General features: G+C 35.9%; 2 protein-coding genes across 3 annotated transcripts; both read left to right on the top strand.

Moving 5' to 3' along the window:
- Nucleotides 1–13,243: 13,243 nt before the first annotated feature.
- Nucleotides 13,244–24,181, top strand: LOC112028495 (heat shock protein 90-6, mitochondrial). Of its 2 annotated transcripts, none has more exons than XM_065761603.1 (19): nucleotides 13,244–13,498; nucleotides 14,127–14,309; nucleotides 14,391–14,464; nucleotides 20,220–20,345; nucleotides 20,433–20,526; nucleotides 20,625–20,708; nucleotides 20,800–20,943; nucleotides 21,035–21,148; nucleotides 21,291–21,350; nucleotides 21,476–21,550; nucleotides 21,648–21,752; nucleotides 22,001–22,141; nucleotides 22,240–22,332; nucleotides 22,424–22,501; nucleotides 22,722–22,976; nucleotides 23,068–23,170; nucleotides 23,530–23,704; nucleotides 23,790–23,895; nucleotides 24,007–24,181. In XM_065761603.1, exons 1-19 carry the CDS (start codon nucleotides 13,388–13,390, stop codon nucleotides 24,178–24,180), a joined length of 2,295 nt encoding a protein of 764 aa, XP_065617675.1. In that variant the 5' UTR covers nucleotides 13,244–13,387; the 3' UTR covers nucleotide 24,181. The 2 variants fall into 2 exon arrangements, with proteins under 2 accessions (XP_065617675.1, XP_065617676.1); XM_065761604.1 differs by having other exon boundaries at nucleotides 21,479–21,550.
- Nucleotides 14,651–19,222, top strand: LOC136061380 (heat shock protein 90-6, mitochondrial-like). Its single transcript, XM_065761606.1, has 16 exons — nucleotides 14,651–14,688; nucleotides 15,048–15,120; nucleotides 15,331–15,474; nucleotides 15,566–15,679; nucleotides 15,822–15,881; nucleotides 16,007–16,081; nucleotides 16,163–16,282; nucleotides 16,531–16,671; nucleotides 16,770–16,862; nucleotides 16,954–17,031; nucleotides 17,252–17,506; nucleotides 17,598–17,700; nucleotides 18,060–18,234; nucleotides 18,320–18,425; nucleotides 18,537–18,626; nucleotides 18,855–19,222. The coding sequence occupies exons 1-16, from the start codon at nucleotides 14,651–14,653 to the stop codon at nucleotides 19,023–19,025; spliced, it is 1,836 nt and encodes a 611-aa protein (XP_065617678.1). The 3' UTR covers nucleotides 19,026–19,222.
- Nucleotides 24,182–24,311: the final 130 nt, after the last annotated feature.

A 24,311-nucleotide genomic window follows, 5' to 3' on the forward strand; every position in this document is an offset into this window, starting at 1 on the left:
TCTTTGTAGGATTTTCATCATGTGGTTTGAGCTTCGTCTAAGAGATCTAGAGAGATCTCTGTCATATTTGGCGAGATCTTTGTTAGCTCTGATGAAATCTCTACCATATCCAACAAGATCTCCACTAAACCAGCTAGTGCCGTAAAATTTCAATTTGAATGCCAAATTTTCATTATGTGGCGTTTGACAACTCATGTAGTCTCAGTTGGTAATGGATTTTCATTTCTTAAACCCACCATTTTCAAGTCAGCTATAGTGTTGATACCAAACCCATGCAGTCTCAATTGGTAATGGATTTTCATTTCTGAAACCCACCATTTTCAAGTCAACTACAGTGTTGATACCAAACCCATGTAGTCTCAGTTGGTAATGGATTTTCATTTCTCAAACCCACCATTTTCAAGTTAGCTACAGTGTCGATACAAACCCAAGTCTAATTGACTTGTACACACTTGTATTTTTGGAGTGTGAAAGTTTAGGATCCGTTTGGTTGGAGGGTGGAAAAATGAGAGAATAAAAAAGATTTTAATTTCTCTCCTTTTTGTTTGGTTGGGAGTGGAAAAGTTGAGGGATGGAAAAAATGAGTTTGTGTAAACTTAATCATATATCCTTGTTAAAAAATGATGCCCAATTAAAAAAAATGCAATCATCCAAATTTATTAAAAATAAAAATCACGTCTAAACAAAAACAAAAACAAAACACACACACACACACACACACACACACACACACACACACACACACACACACAAAAGCAACGTTGGACAAAGCCTACCCCTAGTAAAAAAAAAAAAAAGCAACATCCAAGAAAAGAGGAAAAAAAGAAAAATAAAGATAAAATAAAAGAAGGAAGAAGCCAATGTCCAGACCAAAAAAAAAAAAAAAAAAACAACGTATTGGACTAAGCTCATGTGCAAATGTAAATGGGCATTTTTGTCATATATCCATTAAACTTCCCTCACTCAGTTTTCTCCTTATTTTGGAGGGAAAATTTTTTGGAAGGCCCAGAGAGAAAACACATGGATCTCATCATCATTTTCCTCTCTCCCTCTCTCAACCTAACACTCTCCAAAAAGTTTTCTTTCCTTTTTTTTTTTTATCCTCCCAAAAATCCACTCTACCAAACAAACCCTTAAAGGCTATGGTTGATAATACATAGTTCTTGTTGTTTTTGTATTGATATTCATTTTTATAGAGTTTCTTTTAGAAGTGGAAGATAAAGAAGAGTGTGAACAATGATCATATAAAAAGGATCTAATCTATTGGGTAATATATCTTGACTACTTTCCTAGTTCTTTGCTGATAGGAAAGATTTTCACCATCTAAAAATGTTTAACATCCTAGATTCATCAAAGACTAAGATATCGTCAAACCCAATAGCATCATCGGGCACTCAAGGGAGCGTCATGCCTCCTTGTCGGGTCTCCCATGCATCTAATGACTCTTAGAGCAACGTTAGACACTAACCCATCTGACACTATATCGTGTGACAGACAATTCCATCCAAACAGACAAGTCTCCACACTTAGCTCCACACTATTTACATGTCTTCCACTCAAGTGTCTTTATGTGGAAAGAACTTGCACACCACACCCAAAGATACTTCGACATATTTGTATCCTCCAAACATGGGAAGCTAAGCCCGATGATCTCAGAGCATTAACTCTATACTCTCCCTATAAGGAACGAGCCTACATTCACGAGATCTTGGTCAGCTCTATATCACTATATAAGCACTAGGCCCCCTCTTCTCCAAGGTATGTAGAATTTCTTAGCTTTGACTTTAAGTTATTGGAAATCATTCAATCACTAACTTAACCTTCAGAGGGTCTTTGGCTAGCACCATAAGTAACGAGCCTACATTCACGAGATCTTGGTCAGCTCTATATCACTATATAAGCACTAGGCCCCCTCTTCTCCAAGGTATGTAGAATTTCTTAGCTTTGACTTTAAGTTATTGGAAATCATTCAATCACTAACTTAACCTTCAAAGGGTCTTTGGCTAGCACCCCAGTGGTGCTCTCTATAGGTGTGTGTGCAACAGGGGGAGTACGCCTTGACCGAGTGGACCAAGGCAGAGAAAAGAAACTAAGTTGCCACCTAGATTCGGTCTAAGAATCATAAAAATAGAGTCATTCATGGAAGGACTAATCTATTACCAAAGCATGTGTCCGGAGTTTAGGTATGAGAATAGGAAGGTGTTAAGCACCCAACCCCACCCAACCCATGGGTCGGCTTCCACTCGTTGTTTCTTACGTCTTAATCCCATTAAAAGCACATTCAATATTGTCATTCTAGACTCACACACACACATTAGTATACATCTAACAATCAACATGGCATTTTCATCCCAAAACCCTAACATGCATCTATCGTGCAATTCAACACATCATATTCAAGGTAGCAAACAAACAAACATATCATATCCAAAGTAGAAATATAGGCATGTTGAGATCAAACAAACAAATTATCACATCCAAGGCAAAGTATTTGCAAATATCATTCATGTTCTCAAGGCAAGATTAAAAGCATATCTCAAACAAATGCATGTTCATGTAAATGCATGCCTTACCTTACTTACCTTATTGCACCACAGCACCTATGCATCAATGCATGGTCATATTATATGCATGTTCATGGCAAAACAACAAAATTAGAAGATAAAACCCTAATCTAGCATGTGAAGAACAATCAAAGCAAACAACAGAGACTTAAAAGCATAAAGTAAGACATGGCAAAGGCATATGTTATAAATATGATAAGGAAACATAAGCAAAAAGACTCGGATTAAGGTTTCTGGGCATGAGTATGCGTGCGCATACATAGGGCATGCGTGCGCAGCCTAGTTGTATGTGTATGCATACATGCCTTAACCCTAACCTTAACCCAGAAAACAAGAACACGGCATACAGAATCTCTAATATCTAACAACCTAGTGTGCTTGAAAACAAAAAAGCTACATAAACCTAAACTAAACAAACATGTTGTAACACAAACAAACAAGAAAAGCAAAGGAAATGAAGATTAAAACAAAGAAAAGAAAAGAAAAGGGACTAGAACTTATACCTCAAAACACAAAACTCCTTAGTTTGATTTTGATCGTTCCCCTCAGTCAATCTATTTACAATCAAATAAAAGAAGTGATTAGTAAGCTTGAACTCGAAGATCAAGGCTAGAAAATGTCTTAAACAAAAAATATTGACTTGAGGAAGTTTTGTGGAAAACTCTCTCTTCGATTCACTATTTCTAGTGAATATTGTGTTTTCCCTTAGGATTTTCTGTGTTCTTTGAAAAGGTACCATGTATGAATTTTTATAGTTCAAAAACGGGGGTTTGGAATGGCTCCCAAATGATGTGGGATCGTTCCAAAACCAAAAATTAAATGCAGAAAACTTGCCTTTCATAGTTTCTGGAACCTTAGCATGCGTACACATGCCCGTGTATGTGTACGAATACATGAAGATGCCTACGCAAAGCTTGAACATGCATGCAAATATGCGTACACATGCCCTATGGTTTCCATGGCCTCTATTTTCCAAAAATATCTTATTTTATTCATAAAAGACTTATATTTTTCCAAAAATCATTTTCTCAAGTCAATTTCAATCTGATCATGTCCTAAACCAACCTTGAGCTTCAGAAACCAACATCATTAGGGAACAGGGGCCCGAGTCATAAGGTGTACAAAATGGGGTGTCTATAGTAGGTTCTTCTCCTTTCATTCTTCAAGTACCCCCAATCATTATGCGTGTGGACAATTGGCTTACTGGCGATTTTGTGAATCATTAGTTGCAAAGAATGGTAAGGTAGTTTTCTTCAATCCATTTGGTCTTAATTTCCCTAAATGGTGCAAGAAACTCAAACTATTGGACAATGAAAGTTTAGTCACCTTATAAGCATTTTTTATTTAGCATTGGGCAAAGACTAAAGGGGAATGTTAGCATCCAAAGTGTTGTTAAATGTAGTGAAAGTTGACCAAATATTACTTGTTGCATATTGGCTCATCAGAGGTCCAAAAGATTGAAGAAGACATGCCAAACTTCATGTTGCTTAATCAACCTTGATCCGCTAGAATTCTAATAAACATACTTGAGGCCTTCCAAATCACAAATTCCTAACTTTTTCCTCTTGAAAATTCATATGCTTGGGTCATGAATCTTTGAACTTGCAGTGATTTTTTTTATAAATACACACACACACACACACACACACACACACACACACACACAATTTTTTTTTTTTTTTTTTTTAGAAACAAACACACACACACACACACATAGAGGAGAGGGAAAAGGGTTCTATCACAAAGGCACTCCACAACTCCACTCAAAAGCCATGATAACTTTTAAGAGAGGGTGGGGCAAGTTATACTACTTTATTTGAGAGGTCTTGTTCAAATGAATAAAATAGTAAGCTCCAGAGCTTTCCTTAGAGTTTCAACCATGGCTTCTCAAGCATTGGCTGAAACTCCAAGGTGAGAGGAGCCCATTTTTGCTTTATTAAGGAGTTAACAAGTTAGAGAAAAGATATGTCTTGTCTTTCTCCATGAGCCAACATCCGTAAGTTGTTTAAGAAAATGACAGAACTTAGGTGTGGTTCCTTAGGCTTCCCAACTAAATTAGTACACATGGCTGATTTCTCCAACTCATCTTAAAGCCTGAATTTTCACGACCAAACCCAAGAACCCAATTCACGGCCACCAAAACACAATGAGACCATGACCAACCCACGAATACTACCCACTAAAACCCAGCTCCATCACCATCTGTCTCATCACCCAAACCCAAGTTCATCAGCATTTTAACCCATTGCTCTTTTCCAACCCCAAACCCCCATAACCACCCCAACCCAAACCCAACAACCTACGAAAACCCAATTCTGTCACCAAACCCAAACCCAACAATCCATGACCAGGTAAACAACCACCACATATTTCTCTATCATTAAAGGTTGAAACCATGTTCATCCCTTGGGAAAGCTATGTGCTCTGGTGAGTTTTTGGTTACAGGTCATGGGTTTGAGAGTATAGTGTTAATCATCTCGACGATGCAAGCAGCAAACATCGCCATGGGCTCAGTGCCTCCAACGAGCTCGCACAACACGTTGGAGAGCATGGGCTTGGTTGGCAGATCTAGCTTTCTGGGCCATGTAGTTTGAATGAAGGTGAGTTCTAGATTTAGAAAGGAGTGGAATGTTGGCAGTTGTGAGTGAAGAAGGAGAAGGGGTGGAGGTTGAACAATACTAGAGAATATTCTAGAGAATAATTTTCATATATTGCATAAAATGGCTGAATGAATTACAAGATAAGTCTTTGTTTAGATTATATACATATGGAAGAGAGAGAGACAGAGAGAGAGAGACAGAGAAAGTAGCTTAAAAGTAGGAAAATCAGTTATAATAGATTTAACAACTAATCAAACGTGCCTAATGGCAACTTAAGTGCTATCTAACTGACTAATAATCCAAACGCTACATTTCACCTTTCCTTACTTAAGTGATACGGTGTGTTTTGTTACTAGCCTTTTAACACTAAGCATTAGACTCAAAACAACACTATTGCATCCCATCATCCTTCATTAGTGGCAAAGAGACTTCTACCTACATCTGGCAGCATCTTCTGCACATTCTGTTCTACTCCCCCCCCGCCCCCCCACCCCCTCAAACTAATGGGGAAATGGCACATGAGTTTGGATACAAGCCACTGAAATCGACAAGAGGGAAGACCTTTAGTCAAAATATAAGCTAATTGATCCTGAGAAGCCACAAACTGAACTTGAAGATCATGTCGAAGAACTCTCTCTCTCTAACAAAGTAATAGTCCACTTCAATGTGCTTTGTGCAAGCATGAAAAACAGAATTAGAGGCAATGGCAAGAGTAGAAACATTATCACACCACAAGATTGGAGGAGCAAAAAAAAAGACACCAAAATCTTTAAGTAGCATCCTGATCCAATAAAGCTTAGCAGCTAAAGATGCTAGAGCTCGAAATCCTACCTTAATGGAAGAACAAGAGATAGTTGGTTGCTACTTTGCAAACCAAGTAATAGGGGAATTACCAAGAAACACCAAAATTCCAAAAATTGACTTCCTATCGATAGGATCTCCAACTCAATCAGCATCACTATAGGTAGAGAGGGTTAAAGGACCAGGAATAAATGCTAAACCTTGATGAAGTGTGCCTTGAAGATACCTCAAATTCTTTTAACAACTTGATGATGATTAGCTGTTGGAGAGCTCATGAACTGGCAAGCCTGCTAAACAGCAAATGATAAATCAAGCCAAGTAAAAGTAAGATACTACAAAGCCCCTACCATGCTTCTATAGAATGTAGGATCAGCCAAAAGAGAACTGTCATTAGCAACAAGATGAGCAACAGGTGAGCATAGGGTCTTGTAGGGCTTACAATCAAACATAAAGAACTGATGAAGCAAATCTAGAGTGTATTTAGTCTGATGTACAAACAAGACTGATGGAATATAGTCAATCTGGAGCCCCAAAAAGTAATGCAACATTCCCAAGTCCTTAAGATCAAAATCCTGACTTAAAGAACCAATAACTATGGCAATAAAGGAAGAAAGATTCCCTGTAACAATAAGGTCATCCACATAGAGCAATAGGAACACAATTTATGAATCATGATTGTAAATAGATAAATTTCCATTTGCTCTAGAAGCTACAAAGCCAATATGCAGCAACTAAGTACTGAACCTTTCAAACCAAGCCCAAGGAGCTTGTTTTAAGCCATAGAAAGCCTTATGCAAAAGGCAAACATGATTGGCACAAGACTAATCAATATAGCCCTAAGGTTAAGCCATATACACTTCTTCTTTAAGCACACTATGTAAAAAGGCATTACTCACACCTAATTGCTTCAAGGACCAACCATAAGTCACTGCAAGAGCCAAAAGTAACCTGATAGTAGTTGGCTTTACCACTAAAAGTCTCTTCATAATCCAAACCATATTGCTGAAAGAACCCCCTAGCCACCAACCTAGCTTTTGTCGAGGGCTATTTTGCGTGTAGCTACGTGTCTTCTGTTGGATGTCTGACTCTGCTAGACTCGAATTTGTTTTAGAAAGTTCAATCCGGAACTCGACATTAGGCCGCATAGAACAATGGCTTACAATGCATTTTTAAGCCTACAAAATAGATAAAGCCCAAATTCTTAGAATCATGATAATAGTTGAAATAAATAAATAATCTATTTAACATAATAGATTTGATTAAATGGTGAGTTGAACGTTATGATTATGCGTGTTAAGTGATGCCCATTAGAATGATTAATTAATTGTCATATGTCCAATAACTGGATGAGTCCAATAGTCCATATCTAGCTGTGGTATGGTTCATGTCCAATATAATAAGATATGTCTAGCAATGGTCTATGTCCAAATAATATATGTCCAACAATGGTTTTTGTGCAAATAATACATATCCAACTGTGGTTTATATCCAAACTTTACACATGTAACAGTGGTTTATGTCCAAGTAATATATGTCCATCAGTGGTTTATGTCTGAATAATATGTCCAACGATGATAGATCAATTTATTTTATATATGTTTATTAATGAAGTAATAGTGAAATCATATTTTATTAAATAGTGAGATGATATTAAAGTAACTTGCATCCAGCGGTGCAATAATAATGAGTTAACATATACTTAATAATGTAATCTTGAAGATAGAGAAACATTAACTTATCTTTTATGTTTTTTACTCCAGTCGTATAACATCACTTTATATATATATATATATATATATGATTTATGGCTCCAACCATATAGCATTGATGAACTGATAACATTCCAGGGGCATAATAATATGAGTACAGTGGTATAACGATAATAAAATAAAATATACTTAATAGTATAATTTTGGAGATAAAAATATAATGACTTATCTTCATAGTTTGTGGCTCCAGCCGTATAACATCAGTGGACTTATAACATTTCAGCAGCATGATAAAATGAGTCTAACAGTGCAGTATAATATTGTGAGTCCTTTCATGGTGGCTTCATGATTGAAGAGGAAAAATGGGTGCAACTGGAAGGAAAGAGAATATGTCCAGCCGTGTGAAAATGTTGGTTAAGGTTGTCCCCATTATCATGCACATAAATGAAATTTCCCGTGATAAGGCTCTTTTAGCTTTTAGTAAGATATAAGTGATATTATCTTCCATGAGAAGGGATTTTAATATTATAAGTTTGTGTCATTTATAATAATACATTTAAGTATTAGAAATGTATGTTTTCAATGATAATGACTTTAATATGAAATCTTTGTGCCTTTTAGGAGAATGACCTTAGTATTTAATGTTCACATGTCTTTCATGAGAAGGGCTTTTGTAATATGTTATTCGAAGGGTGTTTGATATCTTTTAAGATATATGGAGATAGTAAGAAATATATATGTTTTGTCAGATATGATGTTTATAAGATATATTAGAAATATATATGTGAGAAGTATGTATGAATAGTTTGTAAGGAATGTGTTTGTAAAATATATGAAAGTGTGAGATACATAATATGAAGGTTAAATATAGTAAATACATGAGTTTATAGTTGTTGCTAGAGTGGTTTTTTGAGTTATGTCATCGGCTATGTTGCTTTCTAAGAAGAGAGGTATTGTAATAGAAATAGAGAAAGAGACGGAGATGTGTTTATGGGCCGCAAAATAATGATATTTCAAAATAATATTGTGTGGGAGAGATGGGTAGTAGTATTGTAATATGTGTGTTATGTTGTTATCTAAGAAGAGAGATTTTGTAAGAGAGATGGTGAAGTATGGAAATGTTTAGAGATATAGGCAGCAAGATGATGAAGTTTCAGAACAAGAGAGTGAGAGAAAGATGGATAGTGGTGTTGTGTAATAGGTGTGTCGTAATGGTGTTATCTAAGAAGAGAGATTTTGTAGGAGAGATGGAGAAGTATGGAAATGTTTAGAGATATGAGCAACAAAGTGAATGAAGTTTCAAAATAAGAGAGAGAGAGAGAGGGATGGATAATGGGTATGTTAGTGTGTGGCTTGATCCTCTTTATATAGAGCCAAGTATGTAATTAGAATAGAATTAGTTGAAGGGAAATTTAGTAAATAAGGAAAAGTCTTTGACAAAGTAAGTGATTTCATTAGTGGGTTTTTAGTTTTTAGAGAAAAGAATAAAGTTTGAAACTTTAAGGCTCCTGCTGCAGCTGTACAACAGCTGACATAGCAGTACAGCAGTAGCTGTTGCAGCTGACAGCTCTATAGCAGTAGCTATGCTGACATAGCTGGATCATGTTAATTGCGTGATGTCTTCTGCAAGAGAAAATATTTTGCATTAAATTCATGGGTTTGCCTAAAAATAGTAAGATAACTTTTATAGGATCTTCCTATTTCTGGTATTGCAACTGTAGGCTAAGGATCTTAGCTTAAAATGGTAGGATTTCTTTTATAGGATATTTGCTTCTTTGGGTATGCAGCATGCTGCTAGGAATAGGCATTAAAGGGTTAATGATGTAATTTTGGACAAGTGTCAATTGCCTAAACTGCTATTGGAGTTATTGCAGTTGCTACTAGAGCTACTGCAGCTTCTGCTAGAGCTACTACAACTTCTGGTACTTTTTGGCTAAATTTCCCCTTTTGAAAAATTATATGTTTAGTCTATGGTTTTATTACAATATAATTTTGGTAAGTTAAAAACTAATTGATTGATATTTGATGAAGTTTTAGAGATGTAATTATGGTCTCTTTGAGTTTTGACCAAATCTTAGAGAGCAAGGAGAGCATTTAATACTAGATATGAGATATTAATATAGATTTAGCCATATGCTTAAGATTGATTTAAATGAAAATAATAATATAATTTATATGAAATAATATAATTACAATTTTAAACTTATATTATATGATGAACATTAATTTTTATGTAAAGAGTATGGGGGGTTTTATCATTTTAAGTATTATGTGATATGAGAGGTTTACCAGATGCTATCTATTACATACTGACCTGTCAGAGTTTAGGAAATTGGGGAAGATATGTCAAGTAACATGTTTTCCTTTATCAACTTTGAACTGCTGGAGCTTTACTAAACATACTTCTTGGCCCTCCAAACCACAACTCCCAAAATTCCCTGATGAGACTCATGAGCTTGGATTATAAGCCGAAAATGAGATAATATCGCCATGAGTTGCCAATGAAATAAATTTCATGTGGTGTGAAAAATTTGTCCTCAATAGCTTTATACCTGACTATAGTGCCATCACAATTCCTTTTGAGCTTATAAACCCATTTGTAAGTAACTATATTTTTATCAGTAGGTGGAGAAACAAGTGACCAAGTCTATTGTCTAAGGAGTGAGTGAAATTATGAATCCATAACAGCAACCCATTGAGGATATTTTGCAGCCACAACAAAGGATGGGGGGCGCCTAATATGTGTAATCAGTGGTGACTTGAATAACTTTAGGTTTGTGTATACCTAGTTTAAATTTGGTGAGCATGGGGTGTGTATTCACATGAATAGAAATATCAAGGGAATGTGAAGAAGAAGAAGATAAACTAAGATCAACATTAGGAATGGAAGAAGACAGAAATGAAGTTGAATCAGAAGGTGAAGGTTGAATCAGTGGATCAGGAACACAGGAAATAGAAGTAGAAGAATGAAGAAGATCCAAAAAAAGACAATCAAGTGAAGAATCAGAAAGAGTAAAGTAGAACTAGATGAAGCAAGAATAGAATAAGATGATGAAGTAGATGCAGAAGTGTTTGGAAACCATTTTGAATCAAGAATAGCAGTTGAGAAAGGAACATGAGAAGTGATGAGATCAAACTTATTTGCAAAAGGAAACACATCTTCATTGAACAGTGCATAGCAAGCTATGTAAATAGTGTTAATACTAAGGTCCAAGCACAGATTCCCTTTGGACAAAGGAGGATATCCTAGAAACACACACTCCACAAACCTAGGCTGAAGTCTATACTTATTATAAGGCCTAAAGTACGGATAGCAGGCACATCCAAAGGTCCTAAGGGTAGCAAGAGGAGGTGGCATAAAATTGACCTTTTCTCAAGGAGAAACTACACCTAGGACAGAAGAGGGCAACCCATTAATCAGAAAAAAGGTCATGGAAAAGGCATAAGACCAAAAATTTAATGGTAGGTGAGACTAGTATAACAAGGCCAAGCCAGTTTCTATAATATGCTTATGTTTTCTCTCTAAAATGCCATTTTGTTGAGAGTTATGTGAACAAGAGGTTTGATGGAGTGTAACATGGTCGAAACAAAAAGACTTAAACTAAGAATTGATATATTGTCTACCAATATCAGACCTCAGTATCTTGATTTTAGAAGAGTATTGAATCTTCCCTATAGGTAAATCCTGAATAAAGAATTTGTAAGAATCAAAATAACAGAAAGCATTGTTTTACAAACAAAGCTTATGAACAAATAACAAATTGGATGCAAGATCAGGAACTCTATATATACCATCAAGCCTAAAATTATGAGAAGAAGTACACAACTCACCACTGCCAATATGAGTAACAAATAGTTCTTGACCATTACCAAAACTCATTGTTTCAGATCCTGAAGTAGGTTGTTGTTGCAGTGAAAGATTAGTCAAGTCAGGTAATGATCAAAACAACCAATGTTTGCAAGCCAACCATTTGCAACATGAACTTAAGAGGAATTGGCTACCATTGCTGTAAGTTTTGATGGAGCATGCTTACATTGAAAATAAAAATCCATCATGTGGTATCAATCCAAAGCCACATGTCCATTCTTTCCACAAATTTAACATTGTGGCCGTTGAGTTTGACCTTGAAACCCTGAAGATTTTGATTGGCCAGACTAATTAGGCTAAGACAAACTGTTATTGAAGCCTCCATTTGGACTAGCATTGTAACCACCAATGCCAACAATGAAATTGCCTCTACCTCCTTATCCTTCACAACCTCTCTAACTGTTGTTTCTTCCTCTTCCTCTACCAAAACCTTAAGATTGGTAAATAACTAACCAATGCCATGGATGTACATCAACCACGCCAGACCTTTTCTTAATTGCTCTTTCTTCAGCATTGAGAAGAGTATTAAGTTCCTCTACAGAAAGAACAGCATTGCAAGTCCTTATAGCAGAACTAAATGAATCATACTCTGATGGCAGACCATCAAAAGCAACATGAAGCAATTCTTCATCATCAAGAATACCTTTCTTCACAACATTCAACTCATTTCTGAGACTCATCACACTAAATCTAGAAACTGAAGCAAAAAAGCTTCTCTAAAACCTTCCATACACCTCTACTAGACTTCTGTCCCACAATGAAAGCAAGAACATAAGTAGAAAATGTAGAATTAAGGAAGGTGAACAATGCTTGTTCATGATTCTTCCAAATGAGAAAAGTAGGATTAACCTCAGTAGTAACATTACTAGAGGAATCCTTCAAGAATTGATCTGGTGCCATAGTAGATTCATCAATGGCATCGATCATAGAGTATGTCTTCAAAATTACTTCAATCTAATGCTTCCAAATGATGTAATTGGAGTAATCAAGCTTCACAATCATCATAGATGACATGTTTGAGAGTAGCTATAGTGAGGGATTGATGTGTGTAATGGAATTAGCCATTGTAGGTATAGTAGTCGAGGTTGAAGAAGAATTTGGATTCGCAAAAGCCATGGAAGCAAGGCTCTGATGCCATGAACAATTTTAGAGAATATTCTAGAGAATACCCCTTTATCTTTCCCTTGTGTGTGTGTGTGTGTGCGTGCATGCGCGTGTGCGTGTGATTTTTTCTCAAAAAAAAAAAAAGAGTAATTGTATGTAGTATAACTTGTCCCACTTTCCCTTAAAAGTTAACATGACTTTTGAGTGGAGTTATGGTATATCTTTGTGCTAGAACATCTTCACTTCTCCCCTTTGTGCATGTGTTTCTTATAAAAAAAGAAAAAAAAATGGTTATCATCTTTTATATATATATATATATATTGAGTTCAATGAATCTGTAAATAGTAAAAATAAAAACTGAAAATAAAGAGACTGATTTTTTTTTTTAATCCAATCATACTATTTAAATAAATATATATATAAATTAAAATAAATAAATAAAATAAATGGAGTGCTGCAATATTGCCTATGGGGGGCCAGCAAGAGTGGAGGACCCACTTGGTAAAAAAAAATACCCGAAGGCCCAACCCAAGTAGTAGCAGCAGTACACAGTAATCTTCTTGTCAGGGATATACGTAAATGACGAAAATGCCCCAATCTCCAGAACCTTCCCAAAGCCCCTCTGTCTCTCTCTCTCAAAAATTCAGAAACCCCTACTAAAACCCTAACACCCAATCCCTTCTCTCACTCTCACGCTCACTCTTTCTCTGACTCTGTTCTGTTCTTTTTCTTCCCAAAACAATGCACAGGCTCACTCGCCGCTCCGTCTCTGCTATCCTGCGCACCGGTGGTGGCGCACGTTACCGTAACTCTGCGGCTCCGATCTCCTGCTCCGTTCCCATCTTCGACTCCGTACGTTCTCTATCTCCCCTAGTCATGTTTAAAAAAAGAAAACAAAAATTTTGCTCTTTGGGTCATGTCTACTTGTTTTTACTGTAAATTTTGATGAAATTTAGACATGTGTTTTCGTTTCCGTGCATTTTATTTTTTGTGTGTGTCGTGCCAGTCAATGAAACCTTGTTTTGTTTGCGTTTTTAGCATAAAGTTATCAAATTTATATCTGAGTTTTTGTTTTATATCTGTGTGTATATTTGGAAATAAATGTTTTACTTAGAGAACCATGTGGTTGTGTTCATATGATCACAGTTCAAACCTTATTGTATTGATTTCTATTTATCTACAATTGACGAATTATGTAGTTGATCTCAATTCTTGGTGATATCGTACGTTTCTACTTCAATAATGCATTCATTTCCATGACGGACTGTCATTTTTTGCACATTGACCCAAATAGAATTGGAAGTAGGACATATGGTTTGCATATTTCATCAAGTAAAAGCTTCGATTAAATTTGTGCCGCTTAATGTTTATGTATATATTACGATTGCTTGCAAGACTTAGTTTATTGCTTCATGTATTTGTACTGCGTTGCCAATTTTCTGGGGGCATGATATGTTTTATATTTTTTGATAATGAAAAGGTGGGAGAGAGCGAGTCAAGAAGCCGATGGTACTCAGTGTTACTTCCCGAGAGAAGTGATACCTTCAAATCTTTGAATCAAGTACAGCATCTGAAGTTTTTGGGCAAGAGATATGAGTCGACTTCTGCCGCATCTGATGCATCGGCCACTCCACCAGCTGAGAGATATGAGTATCAAGCAGAGGTACATTACAGCTGATTAGATTTTATATTGCGGTTTAAATGGTTTAAAACGAACTTTCTTATGTTTCTGTCTTGGTTTCAGGTCAGTCGCCTTATGGACCTCATAGTTAACAGCTTGTACAGTAACAAAGAGGTGTTTCTTCGGGAGCTTATCAGGCATGTTTTGATCTGTCTCTTTTCTCTGAGATTTATGCATGAGTGATATTTGCTTAGATATATTTTTCCAAAATTATTTTGATAAGTGGGTAAATTGTGGTTCAAGTCCAAATACTGCAACTGGCAGAGCAGAGGCAAGCATTATTAAAAATTTCAGACAGCATCTCTCATAGTGCTTCATACTTAATGAACATTGGTGGCTACATTGTGGACAGTGGTGTGGGGTCAGATTCTTTCAATTGATATTCTTGTGAAATAGGATTTTTCCCTAGTTAATCGGTGCTGTATGTGTCAGTGTTGTTGGCAATCGATGGATCATCTTTTGCTTCATTATGAGTTTGCCCATGCATTGTGGAGTGAAGTATTTCAGATGTTTGGGATTCAGTGGGTTATGGCGGAGAGGGTCGTTTCTCTTTTGTTTGGTGGGTGAAACTGGTTGGGGAAACACTCCTCAGAAGTGGTGCCAGCGTGTCTAATGTGGTTAATATGGAAGGAATGAAACTGCCACACTTTTGAGGATGTTGAGAGACCTTTTGATCATTTGAAGTCTTTGCTAATCCAGACTTTGTCTGATTGGTCTCAGGCTTGGGGTTCTACGCATTGTATTTCTAATTCTGATTTCCAGCACTCTATTAGTTTCTCTATATGATGTGATTGTAATTGTTTTAGATAACTTTGTTGTCACCATTGTGAACATGGAGTACTTCTTTCTTTCTCAATAAATTCTTATTACTAATAATTTAAAAAAAAAAAAAAAAAAAAAAGTGAATGGCTACACGAAGTCTAGTTTGAAGATTTATTTTTCAACTCTTGAATTGAATTAATTATATTGTTACCTTTAATTATGTATCTATTGTTATATGAAGGTTGTTGTCTCAACAAAGAGCCCAAAATCTGATAAACAATATGTGTGGGAAGGAGAGGCCAATGCGAGCTCCTATACCATTCGGGAAGAAACAGACCCTGAGAAGCTTCTTCCTAGAGGAACCCGCCTTACACTACATCTTAAGGTCATTTAAGAAACTTCATTGTTAAAGAGTAGTTTTTATCTCTTTATCATTTCCGAGCTAACCTACTGCTCTATCTCATTCCCACTTTCAGCGTGATGACAAAGGTTTTGCACATCCAGAACGGATTCAGAAGCTTGTGAAAAACTACTCACAATTTGTTTCATTCCCAATATACACCTGGCAGGAAAAGGGATTCACTAAAGAAGTATGGCTATCTGTTTGTGTAACATATTATCATAAGTAAAATGACTGAATGAACCCTCAGGGTTTTTATAGGTTCCTCTTACTTTTACATTAACTAGTAAATTTGGCATATTCTGTGTAATTATCCTCCGGCTCTGATTCAGGTTGAGGTTGATGAGGATCCGGCTGAAACCAAAAAGGATGGACAAGATGAGCAATCTGAGGTAGGTAGCTCCTTTTTGTTTTCTGTACTACTATGTAAAGCATGCCTTTAATTTATTATGCGTGTATCTGAAATTATGACTGGTATCTTAAGTGCAACTGATCCATGACTTTTATATTGTGACAGAAGAAGAAAAAAACAAAGACTGTTGTTGAGAAGTACTGGGACTGGGAGCTCACTAATGAGACCCAACCAATATGGGTGAGCTTAAGATTTCTTTATTTCCATCTTTAATGTGCTTGAAAAAAATTTCATACATATACTGTACACCAACTAATTAAGCTGTTTATATTTGCAGCTTCGCAACCCAAGGAAGTAACAACTGAGGAATATAATGAATTCTACAAGAAAACTTTTAATGAATATTTGGATCCATTGGCATCTTCACACTTTACAACAGAGGTAATAAATTATTAAGTTCTTGTATAGTAATGATTAGAAAACTTTTACTTGTTCTCAGTTTCCTTTTGCTTTTTGAAGTCTTCTAGACAAGTTTTTCAGTGTTATTTGCTTCCAAAACACCAATTAGCCATGATTAAAGGAGCAAACATCAGCTGAGACTTTACAATCAATGAAAGAAGTGTGATTTTTTTTAAGCACCTGTTCTTACATTATGGTGCCTGTATATTTCTTTGTGAGCTGTTTTTCAGGGTGAGGTAGAATTTCGGTCTATACTCTATGTGCCGGCCATTGCTCCTATGGGAAAGGATGACATAGTCAATCCCAAGACCAAAAATATAAGGCTTTACGTGAAACGGGTGTTCATTTCAGATGACTTTGATGGAGAACTGGTATAATAATGGCTAAAGCTTGGACAAGAGAGGAATTCAGTTTCCTCAAAATTTTGAAGTGTTTGTGATGCTAATTGTTTTCATTTTTGCTTTAATAGTTCCCACGATATTTAAGCTTTGTCAAAGGTGTTGTGGACTCGAATGACCTGCCACTCAATGTCTCACGTGAAATTCTTCAAGAGAGTCGAATAGTAAGAAACATTTATCTTTTTAAACTTTTGGAGGGCTTGTAAGATTCTTTAGATATATCATACTAATTTGTGTTTCTATGCTGTACTAAAGGTACGAATAATGAGGAAGCGTTTGGTTCGGAAGGCCTTTGACATGATTCTGGGTATATCCATGAGCGAGAACAAAGATGTATGTCCTCTTCTCATATTGTTTCCTTTTATATTGTAAACAAACAAGTTCCAAAGGTAACTGAAGGTTTTTACTCCTCTTGCTTTCTTTCTTGCTCACTGTGTGTGTGCCTTGTCAATGTAAGAACAAGTACAGTTTGTGCCAACCCATCTGTGGCAAGTTGTTGAGCACTATATCTTTCCATTATTTTCAAATTTTACACATGCTCTGTCTGCTGTAGGATTATGACAGGTTTTGGGAAAACTTTGGCAAGCACTTGAAATTGGGTTGCATTGAAGATCGTGAAAATCACAAGCGTATTGCTCCATTGCTTCGATTTCTCTCTTCCCAAAGTGTGGATGAGTTGATCAGCTTGGACGAGTATGTTGAAAACATGAAACCTGAACAGAAGGATATCTATTATATGGCTGCTGACAGTGTGACAAGTGCTAGGAACACGCCCTTCCTGGAGAGACTTCTTGAGAAGGATCTTGAAGTAAGTGCCCACCTCCATATTAATCTAATTCTTCTATACTATATTTTTCGTCTAGTGCTTATGTATGCTTTTCTCGGTTCTGTTGTTGTAGGTGCTGTTCTTAGTTGACCCTATTGATGAGGTTGCCATCCAGAACCTCAAAGCATACAAGGAGAAGAATTTTGTAGATATTAGCAAGGAAGATTTGGATTTAGGTTAGTTTGTTGAAACTCTTTGTGATTCTTGTAATACGATTCTTGTGTGGGAGGCCTTTGCTTCTCTCGTATATGCTTATAAAAAAATATTTCAAAAAGGCTTTCTTTTTTATTGGATCAATGACACTTTAGTTTAGAGATGAAAGTTGTCATGATTTATCAGCCATCTTGTTCACCAGAAACCTGGATGATTAATAACAGGGATTGGTGAATGGTTTTGAGTAAAGATAGAGTAATAAAATCTTCTATGACCACCATATATGAAATGTGGAAAGAATTTATTGTTCCATAACTGAATGGTAGAATCTTTGGCTTCCACTTAGGTCAGTTTAGTGAAACATGATTTGAAATTTGTGCAGGTGATAAGAATGAGGAAAAAGATAAGGAGATAAAGCAGGAGTTTGGCCAAACTTGTGATTGGATTAAAAAACACTTGGGTGATAAGGTTGCTAGTGTTCAAATTTCTAATCGTCTGAGCTCTTCACCCTGCGTTCTGGTATCTGGCAAGTTTGGTTGGTCTGCCAACATGGAGAGGTAAATTTCTTCTCATTTTTTATTCTAAATACCATCCTTTTGGTAAGTTTCTAACACGGTCTAGGTCTCATTGATTTCCTTGCAGGCTAATGAAGGCACAAAGTGCTGGTGATACCTCTAGCTTGGATTTCATGAGAGGGAGAAGGGTCTTTGAGATCAATCCTGGACACCCAATCATCAGAAACTTGAATGTACAGTGAACAAAAGAAAGCCAGCTACATGCATACATGAGTGCGCACACACACACACACCGTATGTCTTCTTACGCAACTTCAATAATATCTTTCAACTTTATTTTGCAGGCTGCATGCAAGAGTAACCCAAATGACGAAGATGCTCAGAAAGCCATTGATCTTTTGTATGATGCAGCCTTGGTTTCTAGTGGTTTTACTGTGAGTATTCCTTCTTTCTTTTCTCTAGCGGTTTTAAGAAGCTATAGCCATTTCTTCAGTTTAATTGGCTGTGCCAGTATCTAGGTGTGGGGCATGCATGTGTGCCCCAACAAATATAGTCCCACCTTAGAAGAAAATCTAATTGTCAACTTCTATTGTTGGTTTTTGCACTTGTTATGATGTATGCTATATTCTATTTAAATTAACTTAAAGCTCTTTTTGACGCAGCCTGAAAATCCAGCACAGCTCGGCGGGAAGATATATGAGATGATGGATATAGCTCTTTCTGGCAAATGGTCAACCCCTATTGAGGTTCAGCATCCAGGGGCCATCTCCAACAACACAGAAACAGTTGAAGCTGAGGTGGTTGAACCTGTTGAAGCCGGTGGCCAAAAATGATGATCCAAATATTGTAATATTTTTATTTTATTTTCGTATTTCACCTGTATACGCCATGCTGTTGGCACTGCCTTAATTTTGAGGTCTTAGTTTATAAATGTTAGGGAGAATTTTGGGTGTAATGTAGAATTGATTGGATGTATCGAGAACAGTTTAGCAATCATCAAAGTTTTACTCTCTATGTTGTGATTTCATAATCGGTTGAAATGTCCTGCCCAATTGTTTAGGGACAGGGCCCTTGGTTTTTTTTTTTTTTTGGTCAACGTTTAGACTTTTTTTTTTTTTTTTTTTTTGGAAAGGCGTTTAGACTAATTAAACTGGTTGCAAATCAAATTATTGAATTTCAGTGGCATGCATCATATCATAATTGTTAAACCTAAAAGCATGTAGTTTTTAATGGCAACTGGGTTAGAATTATGTAAAAGGCTTTTCAACTATCATAAAAACTAGTCATGGACGTAATGCATGGAAATAAATAATCATTTTGTAATTGTAATATAATATAGAAAAATGCTAACGGATACCCATAAGGTAATGGTTAATAATCTATTTAAAGAAAGTTTTTATGAGAAAAAAAATTAATGTTTTGATAGTTTTTTTTTTTTTTAATTTCTTATAAAAGTGTATCGAAACTTTTTAAAAATAAATTGTTAACAATTGTCTTAAAGGCACTTATTAGTATAACCTTATAATATATTATTCATTAATTTGTTTTTTAAAATTTGTTGAATATAATTTTGTTCTCTCTAATAATTAAACAATTTCTAAAATAAATAAATAAATAAATCATCTATCTATCTCCATCAATATATCATTCTATCATTTTTGGTGTGTCTGATTGATATTATTTCTATATAAGGTGGTCTATATTCTTCGATATTATGTTATAGTATGTTTTTTTCTTTTTTCTTTTTTCTTTTTTTTTTTTTTTTTGTNGAAGATTTATTTTTCAACTCTTGAAATTGATTTTTCTCTGGTTTTCATGTGTGAGATAATTTTTGTGTCAAGAATTATGCTTTTGATTGTAATAGAAAACTGCTTGGGTTTAAAATGGGTGGGTGCTTGTGCTTTTCCCCAGCATTGAGCTTTGTAGTCTGGGAAAAAAAATCAACTTTCAAGAAAATTAAAGTTACTTTTGAGTTAGATGATGCTGTCATGCTGATTACTCCAAAATGTGGTTTGTTACGTCTACAGCAATGCAAGTGATGCCTTGGACAAGCTGCGGTTTCTCAGTGTTACACAGCCTGATCTTTTGAAGGAAGCTGTTGATCTTGATATTCGTATTCAAACTGATAAGGAAAATGGGATTGTTACTATCACGTAAGCTTCGTGAGCAACAATAACTATTTTTTTAAATGAACTTCCTACCCTTTCTTTGCAGTATGAAATCTGTTTTTCTATACGCAGTGATACCGGCATTGGTATGACTCAACAAGAACTTGTTGACTGCCTTGGAACTATTGCACAAAGTGGAACTGCTAAGTTCTTGAAAGCATTGAAGGTCTAATCCTTTTTTAAACACACTCTTAATTTTCCTCATTCCAGGTGCTTTGGTCAGAGTCATGTATTTACCTAAAAGAAATTTGATTTGTTTTACAGGATAGCAAGGATGTTGGCGGGGACAACAATTTAATTGGTCAATTTGGTGTGGGATTTTATTCAGCATTTCTTGTTTGTGATAGAGTATGTACTCTACTGAGAATTTAACAATTATTTTTAACATTTGAATTAATTATATTGTTACCTTTAATTATGTATCTATTGTTATATGAAGGTTGTTGTCTCAACAAAGAGCCCAAAATCTGATAAACAATATGTGTGGGAAGGAGAGGCCAATGCGAGCTCCTATACCATTCGGGAAGAAACAGACCCTGAGAAGCTTCTTCCTAGAGGAACCCGCCTTACACTACATCTTAAGGTCATTTAAGAAACTTCATTGTTAAAGAGTAGTTTTTATCTCTTTATCATTTCCGAGCTAACCTACTGCTCTATCTCATTCCCACTTTCAGCGTGATGACAAAGGTTTTGCACATCCAGAACGGATTCAGAAGCTTGTGAAAAACTACTCACAATTTGTTTCATTCCCAATATACACCTGGCAGGAAAAGGGATTCACTAAAGAAGTATGGCTATCTGTTTGTGTAACATATTATCATAAGTAAAATGACTGAATGAACCCTCAGGGTTTTTATAGGTTCCTCTTACTTTTACATTAACTAGTAAATTTGGCATATTCTGTGTAATTATCCTCCGGCTCTGATTCAGGTTGAGGTTGATGAGGATCCGGCTGAAACCAAAAAGGATGGACAAGATGAGCAATCTGAGGTAGGTAGCTCCTTTTTGTTTTCTGTACTACTATGTAAAGCATGCCTTTAATTTATTATGCGTGTATCTGAAATTATGACTGGTATCTTAAGTGCAACTGATCCATGACTTTTATATTGTGACAGAAGAAGAAAAAAACAAAGACTGTTGTTGAGAAGTACTGGGACTGGGAGCTCACTAATGAGACCCAACCAATATGGGTGAGCTTAAGATTTCTTTATTTCCATCTTTAATGTGCTTGAAAAAAATTTCATACATATACTGTACACCAACTAATTAAGCTGTTTATATTTGCAGCTTCGCAACCCAAAGGAAGTAACAACTGAGGAATATAATGAATTCTACAAGAAAACTTTTAATGAATATTTGGATCCATTGGCATCTTCACACTTTACAACAGAGGTAATAAATTATTAAGTTCTTGTATAGTAATGATTAGAAAACTTTTACTTGTTCTCAGTTTCCTTTTGCTTTTTGAAGTCTTCTAGACAAGTTTTTCAGTGTTATTTGCTTCCAAAACACCAATTAGCCATGATTAAAGGAGCAAACATCAGCTGAGACTTTACAATCAATGAAAGAAGTGTGATTTTTTTTAAGCACCTGTTCTTACATTATGGTGCCTGTATATTTCTTTGTGAGCTGTTTTTCAGGGTGAGGTAGAATTTCGGTCTATACTCTATGTGCCGGCCATTGCTCCTATGGGAAAGGATGACATAGTCAATCCCAAGACCAAAAATATAAGGCTTTACGTGAAACGGGTGTTCATTTCAGATGACTTTGATGGAGAACTGGTATAATAATGGCTAAAGCTTGGACAAGAGAGGAATTCAGTTTCCTCAAAATTTTGAAGTGTTTGTGATGCTAATTGTTTTCATTTTTGCTTTAATAGTTCCCACGATATTTAAGCTTTGTCAAAGGTGTTGTGGACTCGAATGACCTGCCACTCAATGTCTCACGTGAAATTCTTCAAGAGAGTCGAATAGTAAGAAACATTTATCTTTTTAAACTTTTGGAGGGCTTGTAAGATTCTTTAGATATATCATACTAATTTGTGTTTCTATGCTGTACTAAAGGTACGAATAATGAGGAAGCGTTTGGTTCGGAAGGCCTTTGACATGATTCTGGGTATATCCATGAGCGAGAACAAAGATGTATGTCCTCTTCTCATATTGTTTCCTTTTATATTGTAAACAAACAAGTTCCAAAGGTAACTGAAGGTTTTTACTCCTCTTGCTTTCTTTCTTGCTCACTGTGTGTGTGCCTTGTCAATGTAAGAACAAGTACAGTTTGTGCCAACCCATCTGTGGCAAGTTGTTGAGCACTATATCTTTCCATTATTTTCAAATTTTACACATGCTCTGTCTGCTGTAGGATTATGACAGGTTTTGGGAAAACTTTGGCAAGCACTTGAAATTGGGTTGCATTGAAGATCGTGAAAATCACAAGCGTATTGCTCCATTGCTTCGATTTCTCTCTTCCCAAAGTGTGGATGAGTTGATCAGCTTGGACGAGTATGTTGAAAACATGAAACCTGAACAGAAGGATATCTATTATATGGCTGCTGACAGTGTGACAAGTGCTAGGAACACGCCCTTCCTGGAGAGACTTCTTGAGAAGGATCTTGAAGTAAGTGCCCACCTCCATATTAATCTAATTCTTCTATACTATATTTTTCGTCTAGTGCTTATGTATGCTTTTCTCGGTTCTGTTGTTGTAGGTGCTGTTCTTAGTTGACCCTATTGATGAGGTTGCCATCCAGAACCTCAAAGCATACAAGGAGAAGAATTTTGTAGATATTAGCAAGGAAGATTTGGATTTAGGTTAGTTTGTTGAAACTCTTTGTGATTCTTGTAATACGATTCTTGTGTGGGAGGCCTTTGCTTCTCTCGTATATGCTTATAAAAAAATATTTCAAAAAGGCTTTCTTTTTTATTGGATCAATGACACTTTAGTTTAGAGATGAAAGTTGTCATGATTTATCAGCCATCTTGTTCACCAGAAACCTGGATGATTAATAACAGGGATTGGTGAATGGTTTTGAGTAAAGATAGAGTAATAAAATCTTCTATGACCACCATATATGAAATGTGGAAAGAATTTATTGTTCCATAACTGAATGGTAGAATCTTTGGCTTCCACTTAGGTCAGTTTAGTGAAACATGATTTGAAATTTGTGCAGGTGATAAGAATGAGGAAAAAGATAAGGAGATAAAGCAGGAGTTTGGCCAAACTTGTGATTGGATTAAAAAACACTTGGGTGATAAGGTTGCTAGTGTTCAAATTTCTAATCGTCTGAGCTCTTCACCCTGCGTTCTGGTATCTGGCAAGTTTGGTTGGTCTGCCAACATGGAGAGGTAAATTTCTTCTCATTTTTTATTCTAAATACCATCCTTTTGGTAAGTTTCTAACACGGTCTAGGTCTCATTGATTTCCTTGCAGGCTAATGAAGGCACAAAGTGCTGGTGATACCTCTAGCTTGGATTTCATGAGAGGGAGAAGGGTCTTTGAGATCAATCCTGGACACCCAATCATCAGAAACTTGAATGTACAGTGAACAAAAGAAAGCCAGCTACATGCATACATGAGTGCGCACACACACACACACCGTATGTCTTCTTACGCAACTTCAATAATATCTTTCAACTTTATTTTGCAGGCTGCATGCAAGAGTAACCCAAATGACGAAGATGCTCAGAAAGCCATTGATCTTTTGTATGATGCAGCCTTGGTTTCTAGTGGTTTTACTGTGAGTATTCCTTCTTTCTTTTCTCTAGCGGTTTTAAGAAGCTATAGCCATTTCTTCAGTTTAATTGGCTGTGCCAGTATCTAGGTGTGGGGCAGCATCTTTTTTTGTACGGCTAAACTTTTTAAGCTTCAAATAAATTATTCAAATTCTTTATTATCTTAAAGGAGATTATCATGATAATCAAAACTCATAACAAATTTATATTGAATATGTAT

This window comes from Quercus suber, unplaced genomic scaffold (genome assembly GCF_002906115.3).
Source record: "Quercus suber isolate HL8 unplaced genomic scaffold, Cork oak 2.0 scaffold_421, whole genome shotgun sequence".
In the NCBI taxonomy this organism is placed as follows: Eukaryota; Viridiplantae; Streptophyta; class Magnoliopsida; order Fagales; family Fagaceae; genus Quercus; species Quercus suber.

Bases quoted from the DNA above. Each gene is read 5' to 3' on its own strand.
- LOC136061380 (XM_065761606.1), top strand. From the start codon at position 14,651: ATGAACATTGGTGGCTACATTGTGGACAGTGGTGTGGG. The intron at 16,082-16,162 runs GTGAGCTTAAGA...CAACTAATTAAG, and splicing joins ATGAGACCCAACCAATATGG to CTGTTTATATTTGCAGCTTC. The intron at 16,863-16,953 runs GTAAGAAACATT...GCTGTACTAAAG, and splicing joins TTCTTCAAGAGAGTCGAATA to GTACGAATAATGAGGAAGCG.
- LOC112028495 (XM_065761603.1), top strand. From the start codon at position 13,388: ATGCACAGGCTCACTCGCCGCTCCGTCTCTGCTATCCTGCGCACCGGT. The intron at 21,351-21,475 runs GTAGGTAGCTCC...ATATTGTGACAG, and splicing joins GACAAGATGAGCAATCTGAG to AAGAAGAAAAAAACAAAGAC. The intron at 21,551-21,647 runs GTGAGCTTAAGA...TTATATTTGCAG, and splicing joins ATGAGACCCAACCAATATGG to CTTCGCAACCCAAAGGAAGT.